The sequence below is a fragment of the Carcharodon carcharias genome, chromosome X (genome assembly GCF_017639515.1).
Source record: "Carcharodon carcharias isolate sCarCar2 chromosome X, sCarCar2.pri, whole genome shotgun sequence".
In the NCBI taxonomy this organism is placed as follows: Eukaryota; Metazoa; Chordata; class Chondrichthyes; order Lamniformes; family Lamnidae; genus Carcharodon; species Carcharodon carcharias.
Window position 1 is genome coordinate 28,224,720 of NC_054507.1, and position 24,303 is coordinate 28,249,022.

Here is a 24,303-nt window from a genome sequence, read left to right on the forward strand (position 1 = left end):
GGAGACAGGTCAATCGAGGCGTTAGGGTCTGGAATGCGCTGCCTGAGAGTGTGGTGGAGACAGGGTCAATCGAGGCGTTAGGGTCTGGAATGCGCTGCCTGAGAGTGTGGTGGAGACAGGGTCAATCGAGGCGTTAGGTCTGGAATGCTGCTGCCTGAGAGTGTGGTGGAGACAGGGTCAATCGAGGCGTTAGGATCTGGAATGTGCTGCCTGAGAGTGTGGTGGAGACAGGGTCAATCGAGGCGTTAGGGTCTGGAATGTGCTGCCTGAGAGTGTGGTGGAGACAGGGTCAATCGAGGCGTTAGGGTCTGGAATGCGCTGCCTGAGAGTGTGGTGGAGACAGGGTCAATCGAGGCGTTAGGGTCTGGAATGTGCTGCCTGAGAGTGTGGTGGAGACAGGGTCAATCGAGGCGTTAGGGTCTGGAATGTGCTGCCTGAGAGTGTGGGGGAGACAGGGTCAATCGAGGCGTTAGGGTCTGGAATGCGCTGCCTGAGAGTGTGGTGGAGACAGGTTCAATCGAGGCGTTAGGGTCTGGAATGCGCTGCCTGAGAGTGTGGTGGAGACAGGTTCAATCGAGGCGTTAGGATCTGGAATGCGCTGCCTGAGAGTGTGGTGGAGACAGGGTCAATCGAGGCGTTAGGGTCTGGAATGTGCTGCCTGAGAGTGTGGTGGAGACAGGTTCAATCGAGGCGTTAGGGTCTGGAATGTGCTGCCTGAGAGTGTGGTGGAGACAGGGTCAATCGAGGCGTTAGGGTCTGGAATGCGCTGCCTGAGAGTGTGGTGGAGACAGGGTCAATCGAGGCGTTAGGGTCTGGAATGCACTTGCCTGAGAGTGTGGTGGAGACAGGTCAATCGAGGCGTTAGGATCTGGAATGTGCTGCCTGAGAGTGTGGTGGAGACAGGGTCAATCGAGGCGTTAGGATCTGGAATGTGCTGCCTGAGAGTGTGGTGGAGACAGGGTCAATCGAGGCGTTAGGGTCTGGAATGCGCTGCCTGAGAGTGTGGTGGAGACAGGTTCAATCGAGGCGTTAGGATCTGGAATGCGCTGCCTGAGAGTGTGGTGGAGACAGGGTCAATCGAGGCGTTAGTGTCTGGAATGTGCTGCCTGAGAGTGTGGTGGAGACAGGGTCAATCGAGGCGTTAGGGTCTGGAATGTGCTGCCTGAGAGTGTGGTGGAGACAGGTCAATCGAGGCGTTAGGGTCTGGAATGTGCTGCCTGAGAGTGTGGTGGAGACAGGGTCAATCGAGGCGTTAGGATCTGGAATGCGCTGCCTGAGAGTGTGGTGGAGACAGGGTCAATCGAGGCGTTAGGGTCTGGAATGTGCTGCCTGAGAGTGTGGTGGAGACAGGGTCAATCGAGGCGTTAGGATCTGGAATGTGCTGCCTGAGAGTGTGGTGGAGACAGGTCAATCGAGGCGTTAGGATCTGGAATGTGCTGCCTGAGAGTGTGGTGGAGACAGGGTCAATCGAGGCGTTAGGTCTGGAAGTGCTGCCTGAGAGTGTGGTGGAGACAGGTCAATCGAGGCGTTAGGGTCTGGAATGCGCTGCCTGAGAGTGTGGTGGAGACAGGTCAATCGAGGCGTTAGGGTCTGGAATGTGCTGCCTGAGAGTGTGGTGGAGACAGGGTCAATCGAGGCGTTAGGATCTGGAATGCGCTGCCTGAGAGTGTGGTGGAGACAGGGTCAATCGAGGCGTTAGGGTCTGGAATGTGCTGCCTGAGAGTGTGGTGGAGACAGGTTCAATCGAGGCGTTAGGGTCTGGAATGCGCTGCCTGAGAGTGTGGTGGAGACAGGGTCAATCGAGGCGTTAGGGTCTGGAATGCACTGTCTGAGAGTGTTGGGGAGACAGGGTCAATCGAGGCGTTAGGATCTGGAATGCGCTGCCTGAGAGTGTGGTGGAGACAGGGCCAATTGAGGCATTAGGATCTGGAATGTGCTGCCTGAGAGTGTGGTGGAGACAGGGTCAATCGAGGCATTAGGGTCTGGAATGTGCTGCCTGAGAGTGTGGTGGAGACAGGTTCAATCGAGGCGTTAGTGTCTGGAATGCGCTGCCTGAGAGTGTGGTGGAGACAGGTTCAATCGAGGCGTTAGGGTCTGGAATGCGCTGCCTGAGAGTGTGGTGGAGACAGGTTCAATCGAGGCGTTAGGATCTGGAATGCGCTGCCTGAGAGTGTGGTGGAGACAGGGTCAATCGAGGCGTTAGGGTCTGGAATGCGCTGCCTGAGAGTGTGGTGGAGACAGGGTCAATCGAGGCGTTAGGATCTGGAATGTGCTGCCTGAGAGTGTGGTGGAGACAGGGTCAATCGAGGCGTTAGGGTCTGGAATGCACTGCCTGAGAGTGTGGTGGAGACAGGGTCAATTGAGGCATTAGGGTCTGGAATGCGCTGCCTGAGAGTGTGGTGGAGACAGGTTCAATCGAGGCGTTAGGATCTGGAATGTGCTGCCTGAGAGTGTGGTGGAGACAGGGTCAATCGAGGCGTTAGGGTCTGGAATGTGCTGCCTGAGAGTGTGGTGGAGACAGGGTCAATCGAGGCGTTAGGATCTGGAATGTGCTGCCTGAGAGTGTGGTGGAGACATGGTCAATCGAGGCGTTAGGGTCTGGAATGTGCTGCCTGAGAGTGTGGTGGAGACAGCTTCAATCGAGGCATTAGGGTCTGGAATGTGCTGCCTGAGAGTGTGGTGGAGACAGGTTCAATCGAGGCGTTAGGGTCTGGAATGCGCTGCCTGAGAGTGTGTGGGAGACAGGTTCAATCGAGGCGTTAGGGTCTGGAATGCGCTGCCTGAGAGTGTGGTGGAGACAGGTTCAATCGAGGCGTTAGGGTCTGGAATGCGCTGCCTGAGAGTGTGGTGGAGACAGGGTCAATCGAGGCGTTAGGGTCTGGAATGCGCTGCCTGAGAGTGTGGTGGAGACAGGGTCAATCGAGGCGTTAGGATCTGGAATGTGCTGCCTGAGAGTGTGGTGGAGACAGGGTCAATCGAGGCGTTAGGGTCTGGAATGCACTGCCTCAGAGTGTGGTGGAGACAGGTTCAATCGAGCCATTAGGGTCTGGAATGCAGTGCCTGAGAGTGTGGTGGAGACATGGTCAATCGAGGCGTTAGGGTCTGGAATGTGCTGCCTGAGAGTGTGGTGGAGACAGGTTCAATCGAGGCGTTTGGGTCTGTAATGCGCTGCCTGAGAGTGTGGTGGAGACAGGTTCAATCGAGGCTTTAGGTCTGGAATGCTGCTGCCTGAGAGTGTGGTGGAGACAGGGTCAATCGAGGCGTTAGGGTCTGGAATGTGCTGCCTGAGAGTGTGGTGGAGACAGGGTCAATCGAGGCGTTAGGGTCTGGAATGTGCTGCCTGAGAGTGTGGTGGAGACAGGGTCAATCGAGGCATTAGGGTCTGGAATGTGCTGCCTGAGAGTGTTGGGGAGACAGGTTCAATCGAGTTGTTGGGGTCTGAAATGCGCTGCCTGAGAGTGTGGTGGAGACATGTTCAATCGAGGCGTTAGGGTCTGGAATGCGCTGCCTGAGAGTGTGGTGGAGACAGGTTCAATCGAGGCGTTAGGGTCAGGAATGCGCTGCCTGAGAGTGTGGTGGAGACAGGGTCAATCGAGGCGTTAGGATCTGGAATGTGCTGCCTGAGAGTGTGGTGGAGACAGGGTCAATCCAGGCGTTAGGGTCTGAAACGTGCTGCCTGAGATTGTAGTGGAGACAGGGTCAATCGAGGCGTTAAGATCTGGAATGTGCTGCCTGAGAGTGCTGGGGTGACAGTGTCAATTGAGGCGTTAGGGTCTGGAATGTGCTGCCTGAGAGTGTGGGTGTGACAGTGTCAATTGAAGCGTTAGGGTCTGGAATGCGCTGCCTGAGAGTTTGGTGGAGGCAGGTTCAATCGAGGCGTTAGGATCTGGATGCGCTGCCTGAGAGTGTGGGGGAGACAGGTTCAATCGAGGCATTAGGGTCTGGAATGCACTGCCTGAGAGAGTGGTGCTGACAGGGCCAATTGAGGCGTTAGGATCTGGAATGTGCTGCCTGAGAGTGTGGTGGAGACAGGGTCAATCGAGGCTTTAGAGTCGGGAATGTGCTGCCGGAGAGTGTGGTGGAGACAGGTTCAATCGCTGCGTTAGGGTCTGGAATGCGCTGCCTGAGAGTTTGGTGGAGACAGGGTCAATCGAGGCATTAGTGTCTGGAAAGTACTGCCTGAGAGTGTGGTGGAGACGGTCAATCGCGGCGTTAGTGTCTGGAATGCGCTGCCTGAGAGTGTGGTGGAGACAGGTTCAAACGAGGCGTTAGGGTCTGGAATGTGCTTCCTGAGGGTGTGGGGGAGTCAGGTTCATTCGAGGCGTTAGGATCTGGAATGCGCTGCCTGAGAGTGTGGTGGAGACAGGGTCAATCGAGGCGTTAGGATTTGGAATATGCTGCCTGAGAGTCTGGTGGAGACAGGGTCAATCGAGGGTTTAGGGTCTGGAATGTGCTGCCTGAGAGTGTGGTGGAGACAGGGTCAATCGCTGCGTTAGGGTCTGGAATGCGCTGCCTGAGAGTGTGGTGGAGACTGGGTCAATCGCTGCGTTAGGGTCTGGAATGCGCTGCCTGAGAGTTTGGTGGAGACAGGTTCAATCGAGGCGTTAGGATCTGGAATGCTCTGCGTGAGAGTGTGGTGGAGACAGGGTCAATCGAGGCATTAGTGTCTGGAAAGTACTGCCTGTGAGTGTGGTGGAGACGGTCAATCGCGGCGTTAGTGTCTGGAATGCGCTGCCTGAGAGTGTGGTGGAGACAGGTTCAATCGAGGCGTTAGGATCTGGAATGCGCTGCCTGAGAGTGTGGTGGAGACAGGGTCAATCGAGGCGTTAGGATCTGGAATGTGCTGCCTGAGAGTGTGGTGGAGAGAGGGTCAATCCAGGCGTTAGGGTCTGGAACGTGCTGCCTGAGATTGTGGTGGAGACAGGGTCAATCAAGGCGTTAGGATCTGGAATGTGCTGCCTGAGAGTGTGGGGGTGACAGTGTCAATTGAGGCGTTAGGGTCTGGAATGTGCTGCCTGAGAGTGTGGGGGTGACAGTGTCAATTGAGGCGTTAGGGTCTGGAATGCGCTGCCTGAGAGTTTGGTGGAGGCAGGTTCAATCGAGGCGTTAGGATCTGGAATGTGCTTCCTGAGAGTGTCGGAGAGCCCGGTTCAATCGAGGCATTAGGATCTGGAATGTGCTGCCTGAGAGTGTGGTGGAGACAGGGTCAATCGAGGCTTTAGGATCTGAAATGTGCTGCCTGAGAGTGTGGTGGAGACATGGTCAATCGCGGCGTTAGTTTCTGGAATGTGCTGCCTGAGATTGTGGTGGAGACAGGTTCAATCGAGGCATTAGGGTCTGGAATGTGCTGCCTGAGAGTGTTGGGGAGACAGGTTCAATCGAGTTGTTAGGGTCTGAAATGCGCTGCCTGAGAGTGTGGTGGAGACATGTTCAGTCGAGGCGTTAGGGCCTGGAATGCGCTGCCTGAGAGTGTGGGGGTGACAGTGTCAATTGAGGCGTTAGGGTCTGGAATGTGCTGCCTGAGAGTGTGGGGGTGACAGTGTCAATTGAGGTGTTAGGGTCTGGAATGCGCTGCCAGAGAGTTTGGTGGAGGCAGGTTCAATCGAGGCGTTTGGATCTGGAATGTGCTTCCTGAGAGTGTCGGAGAGACCGGTTCAATCGAGGCATTAGGATCTGGACTGTGCTGCTTGAGAGTGTGGTGGAGACAGGGCAATCGAGGCGTTAGGGTCTGGAATGTGCTGACTGAGAGTGTGGTGGAGACAGGTTCAATCGAGGCGTTTGGGTCTGTAATGCGTTGCCTGAGAGTGTGGTGGAGACAGGTTCAATCGAGGTTTTTGAGTCTTGAATGCGCTGCCTGAGAGTGTTCGGGAGACAGGGTCAATCGAGGCTTTAGGGTCGGGAATGTGCTGCCTGAGAGTGTGGTGGAGGCAGGTTCAATCGAGGAGTTAGGACCTGGAATGTGCTGCCTGAGAGTGTGGGGGAGACAGGGTCAATCGAGGCGTTAGGGTCTGGAATGTGCTGCCTGAGAGTGTGGGGGAGACAGGGTCAATCGAGGCGTTAGGGACTGGAATGCGCTGCCTGAGAGTGTGGTGGAGGCAGGTTCAATCGAGGCGTTATGGCCTGGAATGTGCTGCCTGAGAGTGTGGTGCAGACAGGTTCAATCGAGTTGTTAGGATCTGGAATGTGCTGCCTGAAAGTGTGGTGCAGACAGGTTCAATCGAGGCGTTAGGGTCTGGAATGTGCTGCCTGAGAGTGTGGTGGAGACAGGGTCAATCGAGGCGTTAGTATCTGGAATGCGCTGCCTGAGAGTGTGGTGGAGACAGGGTCAATCGCTGCGTTAGGGTCTGGAATGCGCTGCCTGAGAGTGTGGTGGAGACAGGGTCAATCGAGGCGTTAGGGTCTGGAATGCGCTGCCTGAGAGTGTGGTGGAGACAGGTTCAATCGAGGCGTTAGGATCTGGAATGCGCTGCCTGAGAGTGTGGTGGAGACAGGTTCAATCGAGGCGTTAGGGTCTGGAATGCACTGCCTGAGAGTGTGGTGGAGACAGGGTCAATCGAGGCGTTAGGATCTGGAATGTGCTGCCTGAGAGTGTGGTGGAGACAGGGTCAATCGAGGCGTTAGGATCTGGAATGTGCTGCCTGAGAGTGTGGTGGAGACAGGTTCAATCGAGGCATTAGGGTCTGGAATGCGCTGCCTGAGAGTGTGGTGGAGACAGGTTCAATCGAGGCGTTAGGGTCTGGAATGCGCTGCCTGAGAGTGTGGTGGAGACAGGGTCAATCGAGGCGTTAGGGTCTGGAATGCGCTGCCTGAGAGTGTGGTGGAGACAGGGTCAATCGAGGCGTTGGGATCTGGAATGTGCTGCCTGAGAGTGTGGGGGAGACAGGTTCAATTGAGGCATTAGGAACTGGATGCGCTGCCTGAGAGTGTGGGGGAGACAGGTTCAATCGAGGCGATAGGGTCTGGAATGCACTGCCTGAGAGCGTGGTGGAGACAGGGTCAATCGAGGCATTAGGGTCTGGAATGCGCTGTCTGAGAGTGTGGTGGAGACAGGGTCAATCGAGGCGTTAGGTTCGGGAATGTGCTGCCGGAGATTGTGGTGGAGACAGGGTCAATCGAGGCGTTAGGATCTGGAATGTGCTGCCTGAGAGTGTGGTGGAGACAGGGTCAATCCAGGCGTTAGGGTCTGGAACGTGCTGCCTGAGATTGTGGTGGAGACAGGGTCAATCGAGACGTTAGGATCTGGAATGTGCTGCCTGAGAGTGTGGGGGTGACAGTGTCAATTGAGGCGATAGGGTCTGGAATGTGCTGCCTGAGAGTGTGGGGGTGACAGTGTCAATTGAGGCGTTAAGGTCTGGAATGCGCTGCCTGAGAGTTTGGTGGAGGCAGGTTCAATTGAGGCTTTAGGATCTGGAAAGTGCTTCCTGAGAGGGTCGGAGAGACCGGTTCAATCGAAGCATTAGGATCTGGAAATTGCTGCCTGAGAGTGTGGTGGAGACAGGGTCAATCGAGGCGTTAGGATCTGGAATGTGCTGCCTGAGAGTGTGGTGGAGACATGGTCAATCGCGGCGTTAGTTTCTGGAATGTGCTGACTGAGATTGTGGTGGAGACAGGTTCAATCGAGGCATTAGGGTCTGGAATGTGCTGCCTGAGAGTGTTGGGGAGACAGGTTCAATCGAGTTGTTAGGGTCTGGAATGCGCTGCCTGAGAGTGTGGTGGAGACAGGGTCAATCGCGGCGTTAGGGTCTGGAATGTGCTGCCTGAGAGTGTGGTGGAGACAGGGTCAATCCAGGCGTTAGGGTCTGAAACGTGCTGCCTGAGATTGTAGTGGAGACAGGGTCAATCGAGGCGTTAGTGTCTGGAATGCGCTGCCTGAGAGTGTGGTGGAGACAGGTTCAATCGAGGCGTTAGGGTCTGGAATGTGCTTCCTGAGGGTGTGGGGGAGTCAGGTTCAATCGAGGCGTTAGGATCTGGAATGCGCTGCCTGAGAGTGTGATGGAGACAGGGTCAATCGAGGCGTTAGGATTTGGAATATGCTGCCTGAGAGTCTGGTGGAGACAGGGTCAATCGAGGGTTTAGGGTCTGTAATGCGCTTCCTGAGAGTGTGGTGGAGACAGGTTCATTCGATGCGTTAGGATCTGTAATGCACTGCCTGAGACTGTGGTGGAGACAGGTTCAATCGAGTTGTTAGGATCTGGAATGTGCTGCCTGAGAGTGTGGTGCAGACAGGTTCAATCGAGGCGTTAGGGTCTGGAATGTGCTGCCTGAGAGTGTGGTGGAGACAGGGTCAATTGAGGCGTTAGTATCTGGAATGCGCTGCCTGAGAGTGTGGTGGAGACAGGGTCAATCGCTGCGTTAGGGTCTGGAATGCGCTGCCTGAGAGTGTGGTGGAGACAGGTTCAATCGAGGCGTTAGGATCTGGAATGCGCTGCCTGAGAGTGTGGTGGAGACGGTCATTCGCGGCGTTAGTGTCTGGAATACGCTGCCTGAGAGTGTGGTGGAGACAGGTTCAATTGAGTCGTTAGGGTCTGGAATGCGCTTCCTGAGGGTGTGGGGGAGTCAGATTCATTCGAGGCGTTAGGATCTGGAATGCGCTGCCTGAGAGTGTGGTGGAGACAGTGTCAATCGAGGCGTTACGATTTGGAATATGCTGCCTGAGAGTCTGGTGGAGACAGGGTCAATCGAGGCGTTAGGGTCGGGAATGTGCTGCCGGAGAGTGTGGTGGAGACAGGGTCAATCGCGGCATTAGGGTCTGGAATGCACTGCCTGAGAATGTGGTGGAGACAGGGTCAATCGAGGCTTTAGGGTCGGGAATGTGCTGCCGGAGAGTGTGGTGGAGACGCGGTCAATCGAGGCGTTAGTGTCTGGAAAGTGCTGCCTGAGAGTGTGGGGGAGACAGGGTCAATCGCGGCGTTAGGGTCTGGAATGCACTGCCTGAGAGTGTGGTGGAGACAGGTTCATTCCAGGCGTTAGGGTCTGGAATGCGCTGCCTGACAGTGTGGTGGAGACAGGTTCATTCGATGCGTTAGGATCTGGAATGCGCTTCCTGAGAGTGTGGTGGAGACAGGGTCAATCGAGGCGTTAGGGTCTGGAATGTGCTGCCTGAGATTGTGGTGGAGACCGGGTTAGTCGAGGCGTTAGGGTCTGGAATGTGCTGCCTGAGAGTGGGGTGGATACAGGGTCAATCGAGGTTTTGGGGTCTTGAATGCGCTGCCTGAGAGTGTTCGGGAGACAGAGTCAATCGAGGCGTTACGGTCTCGAATGCACTGCCTGAGAGTGTGGTGGAGACAGGGCCAATCGAGGCATTAGTATCTGGAATGTGCTGCCTGAGAGTGTGGTGGAGACAGGGTCAATCCAGGCGTTAGGGTCTGGAACGTGCTGCCTGAGAGTGTGGTGGAGACAGGGTCAATTGAGGCGTTAGGGTCTGGAATGCGCTGCCTGAGAGTTTGGTGGAGGCAGGTTCAATCGAGGCTTTAGGATCTGGAATGCGCTGGCTGAGAGTGTGGTGGAGACATGGACAATCGTGGCGTTAGGGTCTGGAATGTGCTGCCTGAGATTGTGGTGCAGACAGGGTCAATCGAGGCATTAGGGTCTGGAATGCGCTGTCTGAGAGTGTGGTGGAGACAGGGTCAATCGAGGCGTTAGGGTCTGGAATGTGCTGCCTGAGAGTGTGGTGGAGACAGGGTAAATCGCGGCATTAGGGTCTGGAATGCACTGCCTGAGAATGTGGTGGAGACAGGGTCAATCGAGGCTTTAGGGTCGGGAATGTGCTGCCGGAGAGTGTGGTGGAGACAGGGTCAATCGAGGCGTTAGGATCTGGAATGTGCTGCCTGAGAGTGTCGGGGAGACAGGTTCAATCGAGGCGTTAGGATCTGGAATGTGCTGCCTGAGAGTGTGGTGGAGACACGGTCAATCGAGGCGTTAGTGTCTGGAAAGTGCTGCCTGAGAGTGTGGGGGAGACAGGGTCAATCGCGGCGTTAGGGTCTGGAATGCGCTGCCTGAGAGTGTGGTGGGGACAGGTTCATTCTAGGCGTTAGGGTCTGGAATGCGCTGCCTGAGAGTGTGGTGGAGACAGGTTCATTCGAGGCGTTAGGATCTGGAATGCGCTTCCTGAGAGTGTGGTGGAGACAGGGTCAATCGAGGCGTTAGGGTCTGGAATGTGCTGCCTGAGATTGTGGTGGAGACCGGGTCAGTCGAGGCGTTAGGGTCTGGAATGTGCTGCCTGAGAGTGGGGTGGATACAGGGTCAATCGAGGTTCTTGGGTCTTGAATGCGCTGCCTGAGAGTGTTCGGGAGACAGAGTCAATCGAGGCGTTACGGTCTCGAATGCACTGCCTGAGAGTGTGGTGGAGACAGGGCCAATCGAGGCATTAGGATCTGGAATGTGCTGCCTGAGAGTGTGGTGGAGACAGGGTCAATCGAGGCATTAGTGTCTGGAAAGTACTGCCTGAGAGTGTGGTGGAGACGGTCAATCGAGGCGTTAGGGTCTGGAATGCGCTGCCTGAGAGTGTGGTGGAGACAGGTTCAATCGAGGCGTTAGGGTCTGGAATGCGCTTCCTGAGGGTGTGGGGGAGTCAGGTTCATTCGAGGCGTTAGGATCTGGAATGCGCTGCCTGAGAGTGTGGTGGAGACAGGGTCAATCGAGGCGTTAGGATCTGGAATGCGCTGCCTGAGAGTGTGGTGGAGACAGGGTCAATCGAGGCGTTAGGATCTGGAATGCGCTGCCTGAGAGTGTGGTGGAGACAGGGTCAATCGACGCGTTAGGGTCTGGAATGCACTGCCTGAGAGTGTGGTGGAGACAGGGTCAATTGACGCATTACGGTCTGGAATGCGCTGCCTGAGAGTTTGGTGGAGGCAGGTTCAATCGAGGCGTTAGGATTTGGAATGTGCTGCCTGAGAGTGTGGTGGAGACATGGTCAATCGCGGCGTTAGGGTCTGGAATGTGCTGCCTGAGAGTGTGGTGGAGACCGGGTCAATCGAGGCGTTAGGATTTGGAATGTGCTGCCTGAGAGTGTGGTGGAGACATGGTCGATCGCGGCGTTAGGGTCTGGAATGTGCTGCCTGAGATTGTGGTGGAGACAGGATCAATCGAGACATTAGGGTCTGGTATGTGCTGCCTGAGAGTGTGGTGGAGACAGGTTCAATCGAGGCGTTAGGGTCTGGAATGCGCTTCCTGAAGGTGTTGTGGAGACAGGTTCAATCGAGGCGTTAGGGTCTGGAATGCGCTGTGTAAGAGTGTGGGGGAGACAGGTTCAATCGAGGTGTTAGGGTCTGGAATGCGCTGCCTGAGATTGTGGTGGAGACAGGGTCAATCGAGGCGTTAGGGTCTGGAATGCACTGCCTGAGAGAGTGGTGCAGACAGGGCCAATTGAGGCGTTAGGATCTGGAATGTGCTGCCTGAGTGTGTGGTGGAGACAGGTTCATTCGATGCGTTAGGATCTGTAATGCACTGCCTGAGAGTGTGGTGGAGACAGGTTCAATCAAGGCGTTAGGGTCTGGAATGCGCTGCCTGAGAGTGTGGTGGAGACAGGGTCAATCGAGGCGTTAGGATCTGGAATACGCTGCCTGAGAGTGTGGTGGAGACAGGGTCAATCGACGCTTTAGGGTCTGGAATGCACTGTCTGAGAGTGTTGGGGAGACAGGGTCAATCGAGGCGTTGGGATCTGGAATGTGCTGCCTGAGAGTGTGGTGGAGACAAGGTCAATCGAGGCGTTAGGATCTGGATGCCCTACCTGAGAGTGTGGGGGAGACAGGTTCAATTGAGGCATTAGGATCTGGAATGTGCTGCCTGAGAGTGTTGGGGAGACAGGTTCAATCGAGTTGTTAGGGTCTGGAATGCTCTGCCTGAGATTGTGGGGAGACAGGTTGAACCGAGGCGTTAGGGTCTGGAATGTGCTGCCTGAGATTGTGGTGGAGACAGGGTCAATCGAAGCGTTAGGGTCTGGAATGCACTGCCTGAGAGAGTGGTGCAGACAGGCCCAATTGAGGCGTTAGGATCTGGAATGTGCTGCCTGAGAGTGTGGTGGAGACAGGGTCAATCGAGGCGTTAGGGTCTGGAATGCACTGCTTGAGAGTGTGGTGGAGACATGGTCAATCGAGGCATTAGGGTCTGGAATGCGCTGTCTGAGAGTGTGGTGGAGACAGGGTCAATCGAGGCATTAGGGTCGGGAATGTGCTGCCGGAGAGTGTGGTGGAGACAGTGTCAATCGAGGCATTAGGGTCTGGAATGCACTGCCTGAGAATGTGGTGGAGACAGGGTCAATCGAGGCGTTAGGCTCTGGAATTTGCTGCCTGAGAGTGTGGTGAAGACAGGGTCAATCGAGGCTTTAGGGTCGGGAATGTGCTGCCGGAGAGTGTGGTGGAGACAGGGTCAATCGAGGCGTTCGGATCTGGAATGTGCTGCCTTAGAGTGTCGGGGAGACAGGTTCAATCGAGGCGTTAAGATCTGGAATGTGCTGCCTGAGAGTGTGGTGGAGACACGGTCAATCGAGGCGTTAGTGTCTGGAAAGTGCTGCCTGAGATTGTGGTGGAGACAGGTTCAATCGAGGCGTTAGGGTCTGGAATGCGCTTCCTGAAGGTGTTGTGGAGACAGGTTCAATCGAGGCGTTAGGGTCTGGAATGCGCTGTGTAAGAGTGTGGGGGAGACAGGTTCAATCGAGGTGTTAGGGTCTGGAATGCGCTGCCTGAGATTGTGGTGGAGACAGGGTCAATCAAGGCGTTAGGGTCAGGAATGCACTGCCTGAGAGAGTGGTGCAGACAGGGCCAATTGAGGCGTTAGGATCTGGAATGTGCTGCCTGAGTGTGTGGTGGAGACAGGTTCATTCGATGCGTTAGGATCTGTAATGCACTGCCTGAGAGTGTGGTGGAGACAGGTTCAATCAAGGCGTTAGGGTCTGGAATGCGCTGCCTGAGAGTGTGGTGGAGACAGGGTCAATCGAGGCGTTAGGATCTGGAATGCGCTGCCTGAGAGTGTGGTGGAGACAGGGTCAATCGACGCGTTAGGGTCTGGAATGTGCTGCCTGAGATTGTGGTGGAGACAGGTTCAATCGAGGCGTTAGGATCTGGAATGCGCTTCCTGAGGGTGTGGGGGAGACAGGTTCAATCGAGGCGTTAGCGTCTGGAATGCACTGTCTGAGAGTGTTGGGGAGACAGGGTCAATCGAGGCGTTGGGATCTGGAATGTGCTGCCTGAGAGTGTGGTGGAGACAAGGTCAATCGAGGCGTTAGGATCTGGATGCACTACCTGAGAGTGTGGGGGAGACAGGTTCAATTGAGGCATTAGGATCTGGAATGTGCTGCCTGAGAGTGTTGGGGAGACAGGTTCAATCGAGTTGTTAGGGTCTGGAATGCTCTGCCTGAGAGTGTGGGGAGACAGGTTGAACCGAGGCGTTAAGGTCTGGAATGTGCTGCCTGAGATTGTGGTGGAGACAGGGTCAATCGAAGCGTTAGGGTCTGGAATGCACTGCCTGAGAGAGTGGTGCAGACAGGCCCAATTGAGGCGTTAGGATCTGGAATGTGCTGCCTGAGAGTGTGGTGGAGACAGGGTCAATCGAGGCATTAGGGTCTGGAATGCGCTGTCTGAGAGTGTGGTGGAGACAGGGTCAATCGAGGCGTTAGGGTCGGGAATGTGCTGCCGGAGAGTTTGGTGGAGACAGTGTCAATCGAGGCATTAGGGTCTGGAATGCACTGCCTGAGAATGTGGTGGAGACAGGGTCAATCGAGGCGTTAGGATCTGGAATGCGCTGCCTGAGAGTGTGGTGGAGACAGGGTCAATCGACGCGTTAGGGTCTGGAATGTGCTGCCTGAGATTGTGGTGGAGACAGGTTCAATCGAGGCGTTAGGTTCTGGAATGCGCTTCCTGAGGGTGTGGGGGAGACAGGTTCAATCGAGGCGTTAGCGTCTGGAATGCACTGTCTGAGAGTGTTGGGGAGACAGGGTCAATCGAGGCGTTGGGATCTGGAATGTGCTGCCTGAGAGTGTGGTGGAGACAAGGTCAATCGAGGCGTTAGGATCTGGATGCGCTACCTGAGAGTGTGGGGGAGACAGGTTCAATTGAGGCATTAGGATCTGGAATGTGCTGCCTGAGAGTGTTGGGGAGACAGGTTCAATCGAGTTGTTAGGGTCTGGAATGCTCTGCCTGAGAGTGTGGGGAGACAGGTTGAACCGAGGCGTTAGGGTCTGGAATGTGCTGCCTGAGATTGTGGTGGAGACAGGGTCAATCGAAGCGTTAGGGTCTGGAATGCACTGCCTGAGAGAGTGGTGCAGACAGGCCCAATTGAGGCGTTAGGATCTGGAATGTGCTGCCTGAGAGTGTGGTGGAGACAGGGTCAATCGAGGCGTTAGGGTCTGGAATGCACTGCTTGAGAGTGTGGTGGAGACATGGTCAATCGAGGCATTAGGGTCTGGAATGCGCTGTCTGAGAGTGTGGTGGAGACAGGGTCAATCGAGGCGTTAGGGTCGGGAATGTGCTGCCGGAGAGTGTGGTGGAGACAGTGTCAATCGAGGCATTAGGGTCTGGAATGCACTGCCTGAGAATGTGGTGGAGACAGGGTCAATCGAGGCGTTAGGCTCTGGAATTTGCTGCCTGAGAGTGTGGTGAAGACAGGGTCAATCGAGGCTTTAGGGTCGGGAATGTGCTGCCGGAGAGTGTGGTGGAGACAGGGTCAATCGAGGCGTTCGGATCTGGAATGTGCTGCCTTAGAGTGTCGGGGAGACAGGTTCAATCGAGGCGTTAAGATCTGGAATGTGCTGCCTGAGAGTGTGGTGGAGACACGGTCAATCGAGGCGTTAGTGTCTGGAAAGTGCTGCCTGAGAGTGTGGGGGAGACAGGGTCAATCGCGGCGTTAGGGTCTGGAATGCGCTGCCTGAGAGTGTGGTGGAGACAGGTTCATTCGAGGCGTTAGGGTCTGGAATGCGCTGCCTGAGAGTGTGGTGGAGACAGGTTCATTCGAGGCGTTAGGATCTGGAATGCGCTTCCTGAGAGTGTGGTGGAGACAGAGTCAATCGAGGCGTTAGGGTCTGGAATGTGCTGCCTGAGAGTGTGGTGGAGACAGGGTCAATCGAGGTTTTTGGGTCTTGAATGCGCTGCCTGAGAGTGTTCGGGAGACAGAGTCAATCGAGGCGTTACGGTCTCGAATGCACTGCCTGAGGGTGTGGTGGAGACAGGGCCAATCGAGGCGTTAGGATATGGAATGTGCTGCCTGAGAGTGTGGTGGAGACAGGGTCAATCGAGGCGTTAGGGTCTGGAAAGCGCTGCCTGCGAGTGTGGTGTAGACAGGGTCAATTGAGGCGTTAGTGTCTGGAATGTGCTGCCCGAGAGTGTGGTGGAGACAGGGTCAATCGAGGCGTTAGTGTCTGGAATGTGCTGCCCGAGAGTGTGGTGGAGACAGGGTCAATCGAGGCGTTAGGATCTGGAATGTGCTGCCTGTGATTGTGGGGGAGACAGGGTCAATTGAGGCATTAGGGTCTGGAATGCGCTGCCTGAGAGTCTTGTGGAGGCAGGTTCAATCGAGGCGTTAGGATCTGGTATGTGCTGCCTGAGAGTGTGGTGGAGACAGGGTCAATCGACGCGTTAGGGTCTGGAATGTGCTGCCTGAGAGTGTTGTGGAGACAGGGTCAATCGAGGCGTTAGGGTCTGGAATGTGCTGCCAGAAACTGTGGTGGAGACAGGGTCAATCCAGGCGTTAGGGTCTGGAACGTGCTGCCTGAGAGTGTGGTGGAGACAGGGTCAATTGAGGCGTTAGGGTCTTGAATGCGCTGGCTGAGAGTTTGGTGGAGGCAGGTTCAATCGAGGCTTTAGGATCTGGAATGCGCTGGCTGAGAGTGTGGTGGAGACAGGTTCAATCGAGGCGTTAGGATCTGGAATGCGCTGGCTGAGAGTGTTGGGGAGACAGGGTCAATCGAGGCGTTAGGATCTGGAATGTGCTGCCTGAGAGTGTGGTGGAGACATGGACAATCGTGGCATTAGGGTCTGGAATGTGCTGCCTGAGATTGTGGTGGAGACAGGTTCAATCGAGGCGTTAGGGTCTGGAATGCGCTTCCTGAGGGTGTGGGGGAGACAGGTTCAATCGAGGCGTTAGGGTCTGGAATGCACTGTCTGAGAGTGTTGGGGAGACAGGGTCAATCGAGGCGTTGGGATCTGGATGCGCTGCCTGAGAGTGTGGGGGAGACAGGTTCAATTGAGGCATTAGGATCTGGAATGTGCTGCCTGAGAGTGTTGGGGAGACAGGTTCAATCGAGTTGTTAGGGTCTGGAATGCGCTGCCTGAGAGTGTGGGGAGACAGGTTCAATCGAGGCGTTAGGGTCTGGAATGTGCTGCCTGAGATTGTGGTGGAGACAGGGTCAATCGAGGCGTTAGGGTCTCGAATGCACTGCCTGAGAGAGTGGTGCAGACAGGGCCAATTGAGGCGTTAGGATCTGGAATGTGCTGCCTGAGAGTGTGGTGGAGACAGGGTCAATCGAGGCGTTAGGGTCTGGAATGCACTGCCTCAGAGTGTGGTGGAGACAGGGTCAATCGAGGCATTAGGGTCTGGAATGCGCTGTCTGAGAGTGTGGTGGAGACAGGGTCATTCGAGGCGTTAGAGTCGGGAATGTGCTGCCGAAGAGTGTGGTGGAGACAGGGTCAATCGAGGCATTAGGGTCTGGAATGCACTGCCTGAGAATGTGGTGGAGACAGGGTCAATCGAGGCGTTAGGCTCTGGAATTTGCTGCCTGAGATTGTGGTGGAGACAGGGTCAATCGAGGCTTTAGGGTCGGGAATGTGCTGCCGGAGAGTGTGGTGGAGACAGGGTCAATCGAGGTTTTTGGGTCTTGAATGCGCTGCCTGAGAGTGTTCGGGAGACAGAGTCAATCGAGGCGTTACGGTCTCGAATGCACTGCCTGAGAGTGTGGTGGAGACAGGGCCAATCGAGGCGTTAGGATATGGAATGTGCTGCCTGAGAGTGTGGTGGAGACAGGGTCAATCGAGGCGTTAGGGTCTGGAAAGCGCTGCCTGCGAGTGTGGTGGAGACAGGGTCAATCGAGGCGTTAGTGTCTGGAATGTGCTGCCCGAGAGTGTGGTGGAGACAGGGTCAATCGAGGCGTTAGTGTCTGGAATGTGCTGCCCGAGAGTGTGGTGGAGACAGGGTCAATCGAGGCGTTAGGATCTGGAATGTGCTGCCTGTGATTGTGGGGGAGACAGGGTCAATTGAGGCATTAGGGTTTGGAATGCGCTGCCTGAGAGTCTTGTGGAGGCAGGTTCAATCGAGGCGTTAGGATCTGGAATGCTCTGCCTGAGAGTGTGGTGGAGACAGGCTCAATCGACGCGTTAGTGTCTGGAATGTGCTGCCTGAGAGTGTTATGGAGACAGGTTCAATCGAGGCGTTAGGATCTGGAAAGTGCTGCCTGAGAGTGTGGTGGAGACAGGGTCAACATCGGCGTTAGGGTCTGGAATGTTCTGCCTGAGAGTGTGGTGGAGACAGGTTCAATCGAGGCGTTAGGGTCTGTAATGCGCTGCCTGAGAGTGTGGTGGAGACAGGTTCATTCGAGGCGTTAGGATCTGGAATGCGCTGTCTGAGAGTTTGGTGGAGACAGATTCAATCGAGGTTTTAGGGTCTGGAATGCGCTGCCTGAGCGTGTTCGGGAGACAGGGTCAATCGAGGCGTTAGGATCTGTAATGCACTGCCTGAGAGTGTGGTGTAGACAGGTTCAATCGAGGCTTTAGGTTCTGGAATGCACTGCCTGAGAGTGTGGTGTAGACAGGGTCAATCCAGGCGTTAGGGTCTGGAATGTGCTGCCTGAGAGTGTGGGGGTGACAGGGTCAATCGAGGCGTTAGGGTCTGGAATGCGCTGCCTGAGAGTTTGGTGGAGGCAGGTTCAATCGAGGCGTTAGGATCTGGAATGCGCTGCCTGAGAGTGTGGTGGAGGCAGGTTCAATCGAGGCGTTAGGATCTGGAATGTGCTTCCTGAGAGTGTCGGGGAGACAGGTTCAATCGAGGCGTTAGGGTCTGGAATGTGCTGCCTGAGATTGTGGTGGAGACAGGTTCAATCGAGGCGTTAGGATCTGGAATGCGCTTCCTGAGGGTGTCAGGGAGACAGGTTCAATCGAGGCGTTAGGGTCTGGAATGCGCTGCCTGAGAGTGTCCGGGAGGCAGGGTCAATCAAGGCTTTAGGGTCTGGAATGCGCTGTCTGAGAGTGTGATGGAGACAGGGTCAATCGAGGGGTTCAAAAGGGAGTTAGTCTCATATCTGAAAGGGTGGAATGTGCAAGGCCATGGTGCGAAATGGTAGGTGTGGGGGTGGGGGGGAAGCGGGACTCGGGAATTTGCTCATTCGGAGAGCCGCCACGGACACAGACGATGGGCCGAATGGCTCTCCTTCTGCCACGTAACAATTCTGTGAACCCTGGACGGACAGAGGAGGGAGACCCCTCACACCAGGACACTAAGCAAGGCCCTCGAGTCTTCACCCTACCCGGATTTGGGACGAGCGAGCCTTCCCCGGCGGGGCGGTGGGGGTGGTGGGGGGTGGTGGGGAGTGGGGACCACGGCCAAACCGGACCACCGCCTTCCTCTGGAGCGGGTTGGGGAGCGACACGTGGATATTAGACACTCAGGAGGACCCTCGAGGAGCCTGCTATCACAGCCAGGTGGAGAGACGTTGGGCAACAGGAAGGTTGGGAACAAGAGAGGGACAAAGAGGGCCAGCCCACACCCCTTGCCCACCTATCCCACGTCCCCACCCAATACCCCGCCCACCGCCAACCGGAGTACAACCATGAGCCTCCGTACCTACCCCCCCCCACCACCCCCAACAACCTGGACCCCCGCTCCCTCCCCCAACCTTCTCACTGCCGGCCAGGTCCACGAGGTAGAGTTTCCCACTCAGTTTCTGCTCGGTCTCCATATTCTCCTGCTTGATGTTGATGAGGAAGATGCTGTGACTCCGGGAGCTGTGTTCATTCATATCTGAGCAGACAGGGCGAGAGAGAGAGAGAGGCAGGCCCGATTAACTCACATTTCCTTGTTCGACCTGTCCATTACCCCCCTCAGCCACTCTCCGCCCCCGCCTCCCCAACCACAAACCCTTCCCATCTGCCCCAACTTCCACCCTCCATAGACCACACTGGGAGCACTGTGCACAGTTCTGGTCTCTGTATCCCTGGGTTAGACCACACTTGGAGCACTGTGCACAGTTCCGGTCTCCATATCCCAGGGTTAGACCACACTCGGAGCACTGTGCACAGTTCTGGTCTCCGTATCCCTGGGTTAGACCACACTCGTAGCACTGTGCACAGTTCTGGTCTCCGTATCCCTGGGTTAGACCACACTCGTAGCACTGTGCACAGTTCCGGTCTCCGTATCCCTGGGTTAGACCACACTCGGAACACTGTGCACAGTTCCGGTCTCCGTATACCTGGGTTAGATCACACTTGGAGCGCTGTGCAAAGTTCCGGTCTCCGTATCCCTGAGTTAGACCACACTTGGAGCACTGTGCACAGTTCCGGTCTCCGTGTCACAGGTTTAGACCACACTTGGAGCACTGTGCACAGTTCCGGTCTCCGTATCCCTGGGTTAGACCACACTTGGAGCACTGTGCACAGTTCCGGTCTCCGTATCCCTGGGTTAGACCACACTTGGAGCACTGTGCACAGTTCCGGTCTCCGTATCCCTGGGTTAGACCACACTGGGAGCACTGTGCACAGTTCCGGTCTCCGTATCCCTGGGTTAGACCACACTGGGAGCACTGTGCACAGTTCCGGTCTCCGTATCCCTGGGTTAGACCACACTGGGAGCACTGTGCACAGTTCCGGTCTCCGTATCCCTGGGTTAGACCACACTTGGAGCACTGTGCACAGTTCCGGTCTCCGTATCCCTGGGTTAGACCACACTGGGAGCACTGTGCACAGTTCCGGTCTCCCTATCCCAGGATTAGACCACACTGGGAGCACTGTGCACAGTTCCGGTCTCCCTATCCCAGGATTAGACCACACTTGGAGCACTGTGCACAGTTCTGGTCTCCGTATCCCTGGGTTAGACCACACTTGGAGCACTGTGCACAGTTCCGATCTCCGTATCCATGGGTTAGACCACACTCGGAGCACTGTGCACAGTTCTGGTCTCTGTATCCCTGCGTTAGACCACACTTGGAGCACTGTGCACAGTTCTGGTCTCTGTATCCCTGGGTTAGACCACACTTGGAGCACTGTGCACAGTTCCGGTCTCCGTATCCCTGGGTTAGACCACACTTGGAGCACTGTGCACAGTTCCGGTCTCTGTATCCCTAGGTTAGACCACACTTGGAGCACTGTGCACAGTTCCGATCTCCGTATCCATGGGTTAGACCACACTCGGAGCACTGTGCACAGTTCTGGTCTCCGTATCCCTGGGTTAGACCACTCTGGGAGCACTGTGCACAGTTCTGGTCTCCGTATCCGTGGGTTAGACCACACTTGGAGCACTGTGCACAGTTCCTGTCTCCGTATCCCTGGGTTAGACCACACTTGGAGCACTGTGCACAGTTCTGGTCTCCGTATCCGTGGGTTAGACCACACTTGGAGCGCTGTGCACAGTTCCGGTCTCCGTATCCCTGGGTTAGATCACACTGGGAGCACTGTGCACAGTTCCGGTCTACGTATCCGTGGGTTAGACCACACTTGGAGCACTGTGCACAGTTCCGGTCTCCGTATCCCTGGGTTAGACCACACTCGGAGCACTGTGCACAGTTCCTGTCTCCGTATCCCTGGGTTAGACCACACTGGGAGCACTGTGCACAGTTCCGGTCTACGTATCCGTGGGTTAGACCACACTGGGAGCACTGTGCACAGTTCTGGTCTACGTATCCGTGGGTTAGACCACACTTGGAGCACTGTGCACAGTTCTGGTCTCTGTATCCCTGGGTCAGACCACACTGGGAGCACTGTGCACAGTTCTGGTCTCTGTATCCCTGGGTCAGACCCACACTTGGAGCACTGTGCACAGTTCTGGTCTCTGTATCCCTAGGTTAGACCACACTTGGAGCACTGTGCACAGTTCCGGTCTCTGTATCCCTGGGTTAGACCACACTGGGAGCTCTGGTCTGTTCTGGCCTCCACATTATAAAAAAAATACAGAGGCACCAGAGTTGATGTAGAAAGCTGGAGTAGAATAGAATAGAACGATAGAAGTACAGGGAGCTCACACGCATGGGAAAGGATTGAACAAGCTGTGGATTTTCACTGCCAGCGAGGGAGCGAGGCAGACCGAGCTGGTGAAACAGGTTCGACATGGCTGTCCAAGGGAGGAGCTGGAGACTCGCCCAATGTCTGCCAGGGCTGGGAATGGAGTGGGGCGGGGAGGAAATGTGCTAACACCTCCCCTCCCCCAGGGGAAAGTGGAAATGAAATATCCCCGGGCCAGGGTTTCCCACCTCTGGCCACTGCCCAGTGAGGCAAACTGGTGAACCACATTGGACGCTGTGCGCCAGGCAGGGATTGAGGTCAGTATGCGATGCCGCTGTGCAGTCGAATATCCCTGGTGATGGCAACTGTCCGGGAGCCGGGAGTGGAGGACGATGTCAACGTGAGGACCGGGAAGGGGAATCGGGCGAGGTGGGTAGGAAAGGCGGTGAAATTAAATCGGGATCCGATGGGGAACCGGCTCCCCTTTGCTGGCTGGATAATACTTTGTTCACGTACTTGTGACTGCGACATGGCGATTGCATTTCCCCTCGTCGATGACGTCCATCACCTCCTCCGGGCTGGAAACGAAACGCTCTGTGCAGCCCTGCAACACAAGGTACAACCACTTATATTTACTGACTGGGTGTGAAGGTGAGTGTCCCCATCAAACACTCCCAGGACAGGTACAGCACGGCGTTAGATACAGAGTAAAGCTCCCTCTACGCCGTCCCATCAAACACACCCAGGACAGATACAGCATGGGGTTAGATACAGAGTAAAACTCCCTCTACACCGTCCCCATCAAACACTCCCAGGACAGGTACAGCACGGGGTTAGATACAGAGTAAAGCTCCCTCTACACTGTCCCCATCAAACACTCCCAGGGCAGGTACAGCACGGGGTTAGATACAGAGTAAAGTTCCCTCTACACTGTCCCCATCAAACACTCCCAGGACAGGTACAGCACGGGGTTAGGTACAGAGTAAATCTCCCTCTACCCTGTCCCCATCAAACACTCCCAGGACAGGTACAGCACGGGGTTAGATACAGAGTAAAGCTCCCTCTACACTGTCCCCATCAAACACTCCCAGGACAGGTACAGCACGGGGTTAGATACAGAGTAAAGCTCCTTCTACACTTTCCCTATCAAACGCTCCCAGGACAGGTACAGCACGGGGTTAGGTACAGAGTATGGCTCCCTCTACACTGTCCCCATGAAACACTCCGAGGACAGGTACAGCACGGGGTTAGATACAGAGTAAAGCTCCCTCTACCCTGTCCCCATCAAACACTCCCAGGACAGGTACAGCACGGGGTTAGAAAGAGAGTAAAGCGCCCTCTACACTGTCCCCATCAAACACTCCCAGGACAGGTACAGCACGTAGTTAGATACAGAGTAAAGATCCCTCTACACTGACCCCATCAAACACTCCCAGGACAGGTACAGCACGGGGTTAGATACAGAGTAAAGCTCCCTCTACACCACCCCCATCAAACACTCCCAGGACAGGTACAGCACGGGGTTAGATACAGAGTAAATCTCCCTCTACACCGTCCCCATCAAACACTCCCAGGACAGGTGCAGCATGGGGTTAGATACAGAGTAAATCTCCCTCTACACTGTCCCCATCAAACACTTCCAGGACAGGTACTGCACGGGTTTAGATACAGAGTAAATCTCCCTCTACATCGTCCCCATCAAACATTCCCAGGACAGGTAGAGCACGGGGTTTGATACAGAGTAAAGATCCCTCTACACAGTCCCCATCAAACACACCCAGGACAGGTACAGCACGGGGTTAGATACAGAGTAAAGCTCCCTCTACACTGTCCCCATCAAACACTCCCAGGACAGGTACAGCACGGGGTTAGATACAGAGTAAAGCTCCCTCTACACTGTCCCCATCAAACACTCCCAGGACAGGTACAGCACGGGGTTAGATACAGGGTAAACCTCCCTCTACAGTGTCCACATCAAACACTCCCAGGAGAGTTACAGCACGGGGTTAGATACAGAGTAAAGCTCCTTCTACACTTTCCCTATCAAACACTCCGAGCACAGGTACAGCATGGGTTTGGATACAGAGTAAAGCTCACTCTACACTGTCCGCATCAAACACTCCCAGGACAGGTACAGCACGGGGTTAGATACAGGGTAAACCTCCCTCTACAGTGTCCACATCAAACACTCCCAGGAGAGTTACAGCACGGGTTTAGATACAGAGTAAATCTCCCTCTACATCGTCCCCATCAAACATTCCCAGGACAGGTAGAGCACGGGGTTAGATACAGAGTAAAGATACCTCTACACCGTCCCCATCAAACACACCCAGGACAGGTACAGCACGGGGTTAGATACAGGGTAAAGCTCCCTCTACACTGTCCCCATCAAACACACCCAGGACAGGTACAGTATGGGGTTAGATACAGAGTAAAGCTCCCTCTACAGTGTCCCCATCAAACACTCCCAGGAAAGGTACAGCACGGGGTTAGATACAGAGTAAAGCTCCTTCTACACTTTCCCTATCAAACACTCCGAGGACAGGTACAGCATGGGTTTGGATACAGAGTAAAGCTACCTCTACACTGTCCCCATGAAAAACTCCCAGGACAGGTACAGCACGGGGTTAGATACAGAGTAAATCTCCCTCTACACTGTCCCCATCAAACATTCCCAGGACAGGTACAGCACGGGGTTAGATACAGAGTAAATCTCCCTCTACACTGTCCCCATCAAACATTCCCAGGACAGGTACAGCACGGGGTTAGATACAGAGTAAATCTCCCTCTACACCGTCCCCATCAAACATTCCCAGGACAGGTAGAGCACGGGGTTAGATACAGAGTAAAGCTCCTTCTACACTTTCCCTATCAAACACTCCCAGGGCAGGTACAGCACAGGTTTAGATACAGAGTATGGCTCCCTCTACACTGTCACCATCAAACACTCCCAGGACAGGTACAGCACGGGGTTAGATACAGAGTATGGCTCCCTCTACACTGTCACCATCAAACACTCCCAGGACAGGTACAGCACGGGGTTAGATACAGAGTATGGCTCCCTCTACACCGTCCCCATCAAACACTCCCAGGACAGGTACAGCACGGGGTTAGATACAGAGTAAAGCTCCCTCTACTCTGTCCCCATCAAACACTTCCAGGACAGGTACTG

The 24,303-nt window shown here is 55.2% G+C and overlaps 1 protein-coding gene across 1 annotated transcript in view; it reads right to left on the reverse strand.

The window, feature by feature from the left end:
* The window catches only part of kif5ab (kinesin family member 5A, b), a 239,515-nt gene that overhangs the window by 189,382 nt on the left and 25,830 nt on the right, over positions 1-24,303 (reverse strand). Inside the window, exons 7-8 of the mRNA XM_041180288.1 lie at positions 21,648-21,735; positions 18,815-18,939 (exon numbers count right to left, since the gene is read on the reverse strand). Coding sequence (XP_041036222.1) covers positions 18,815-18,939; positions 21,648-21,735 — 213 coding nt within the window. The remainder of the gene's footprint in view (positions 1-18,814; positions 18,940-21,647; positions 21,736-24,303) is intronic.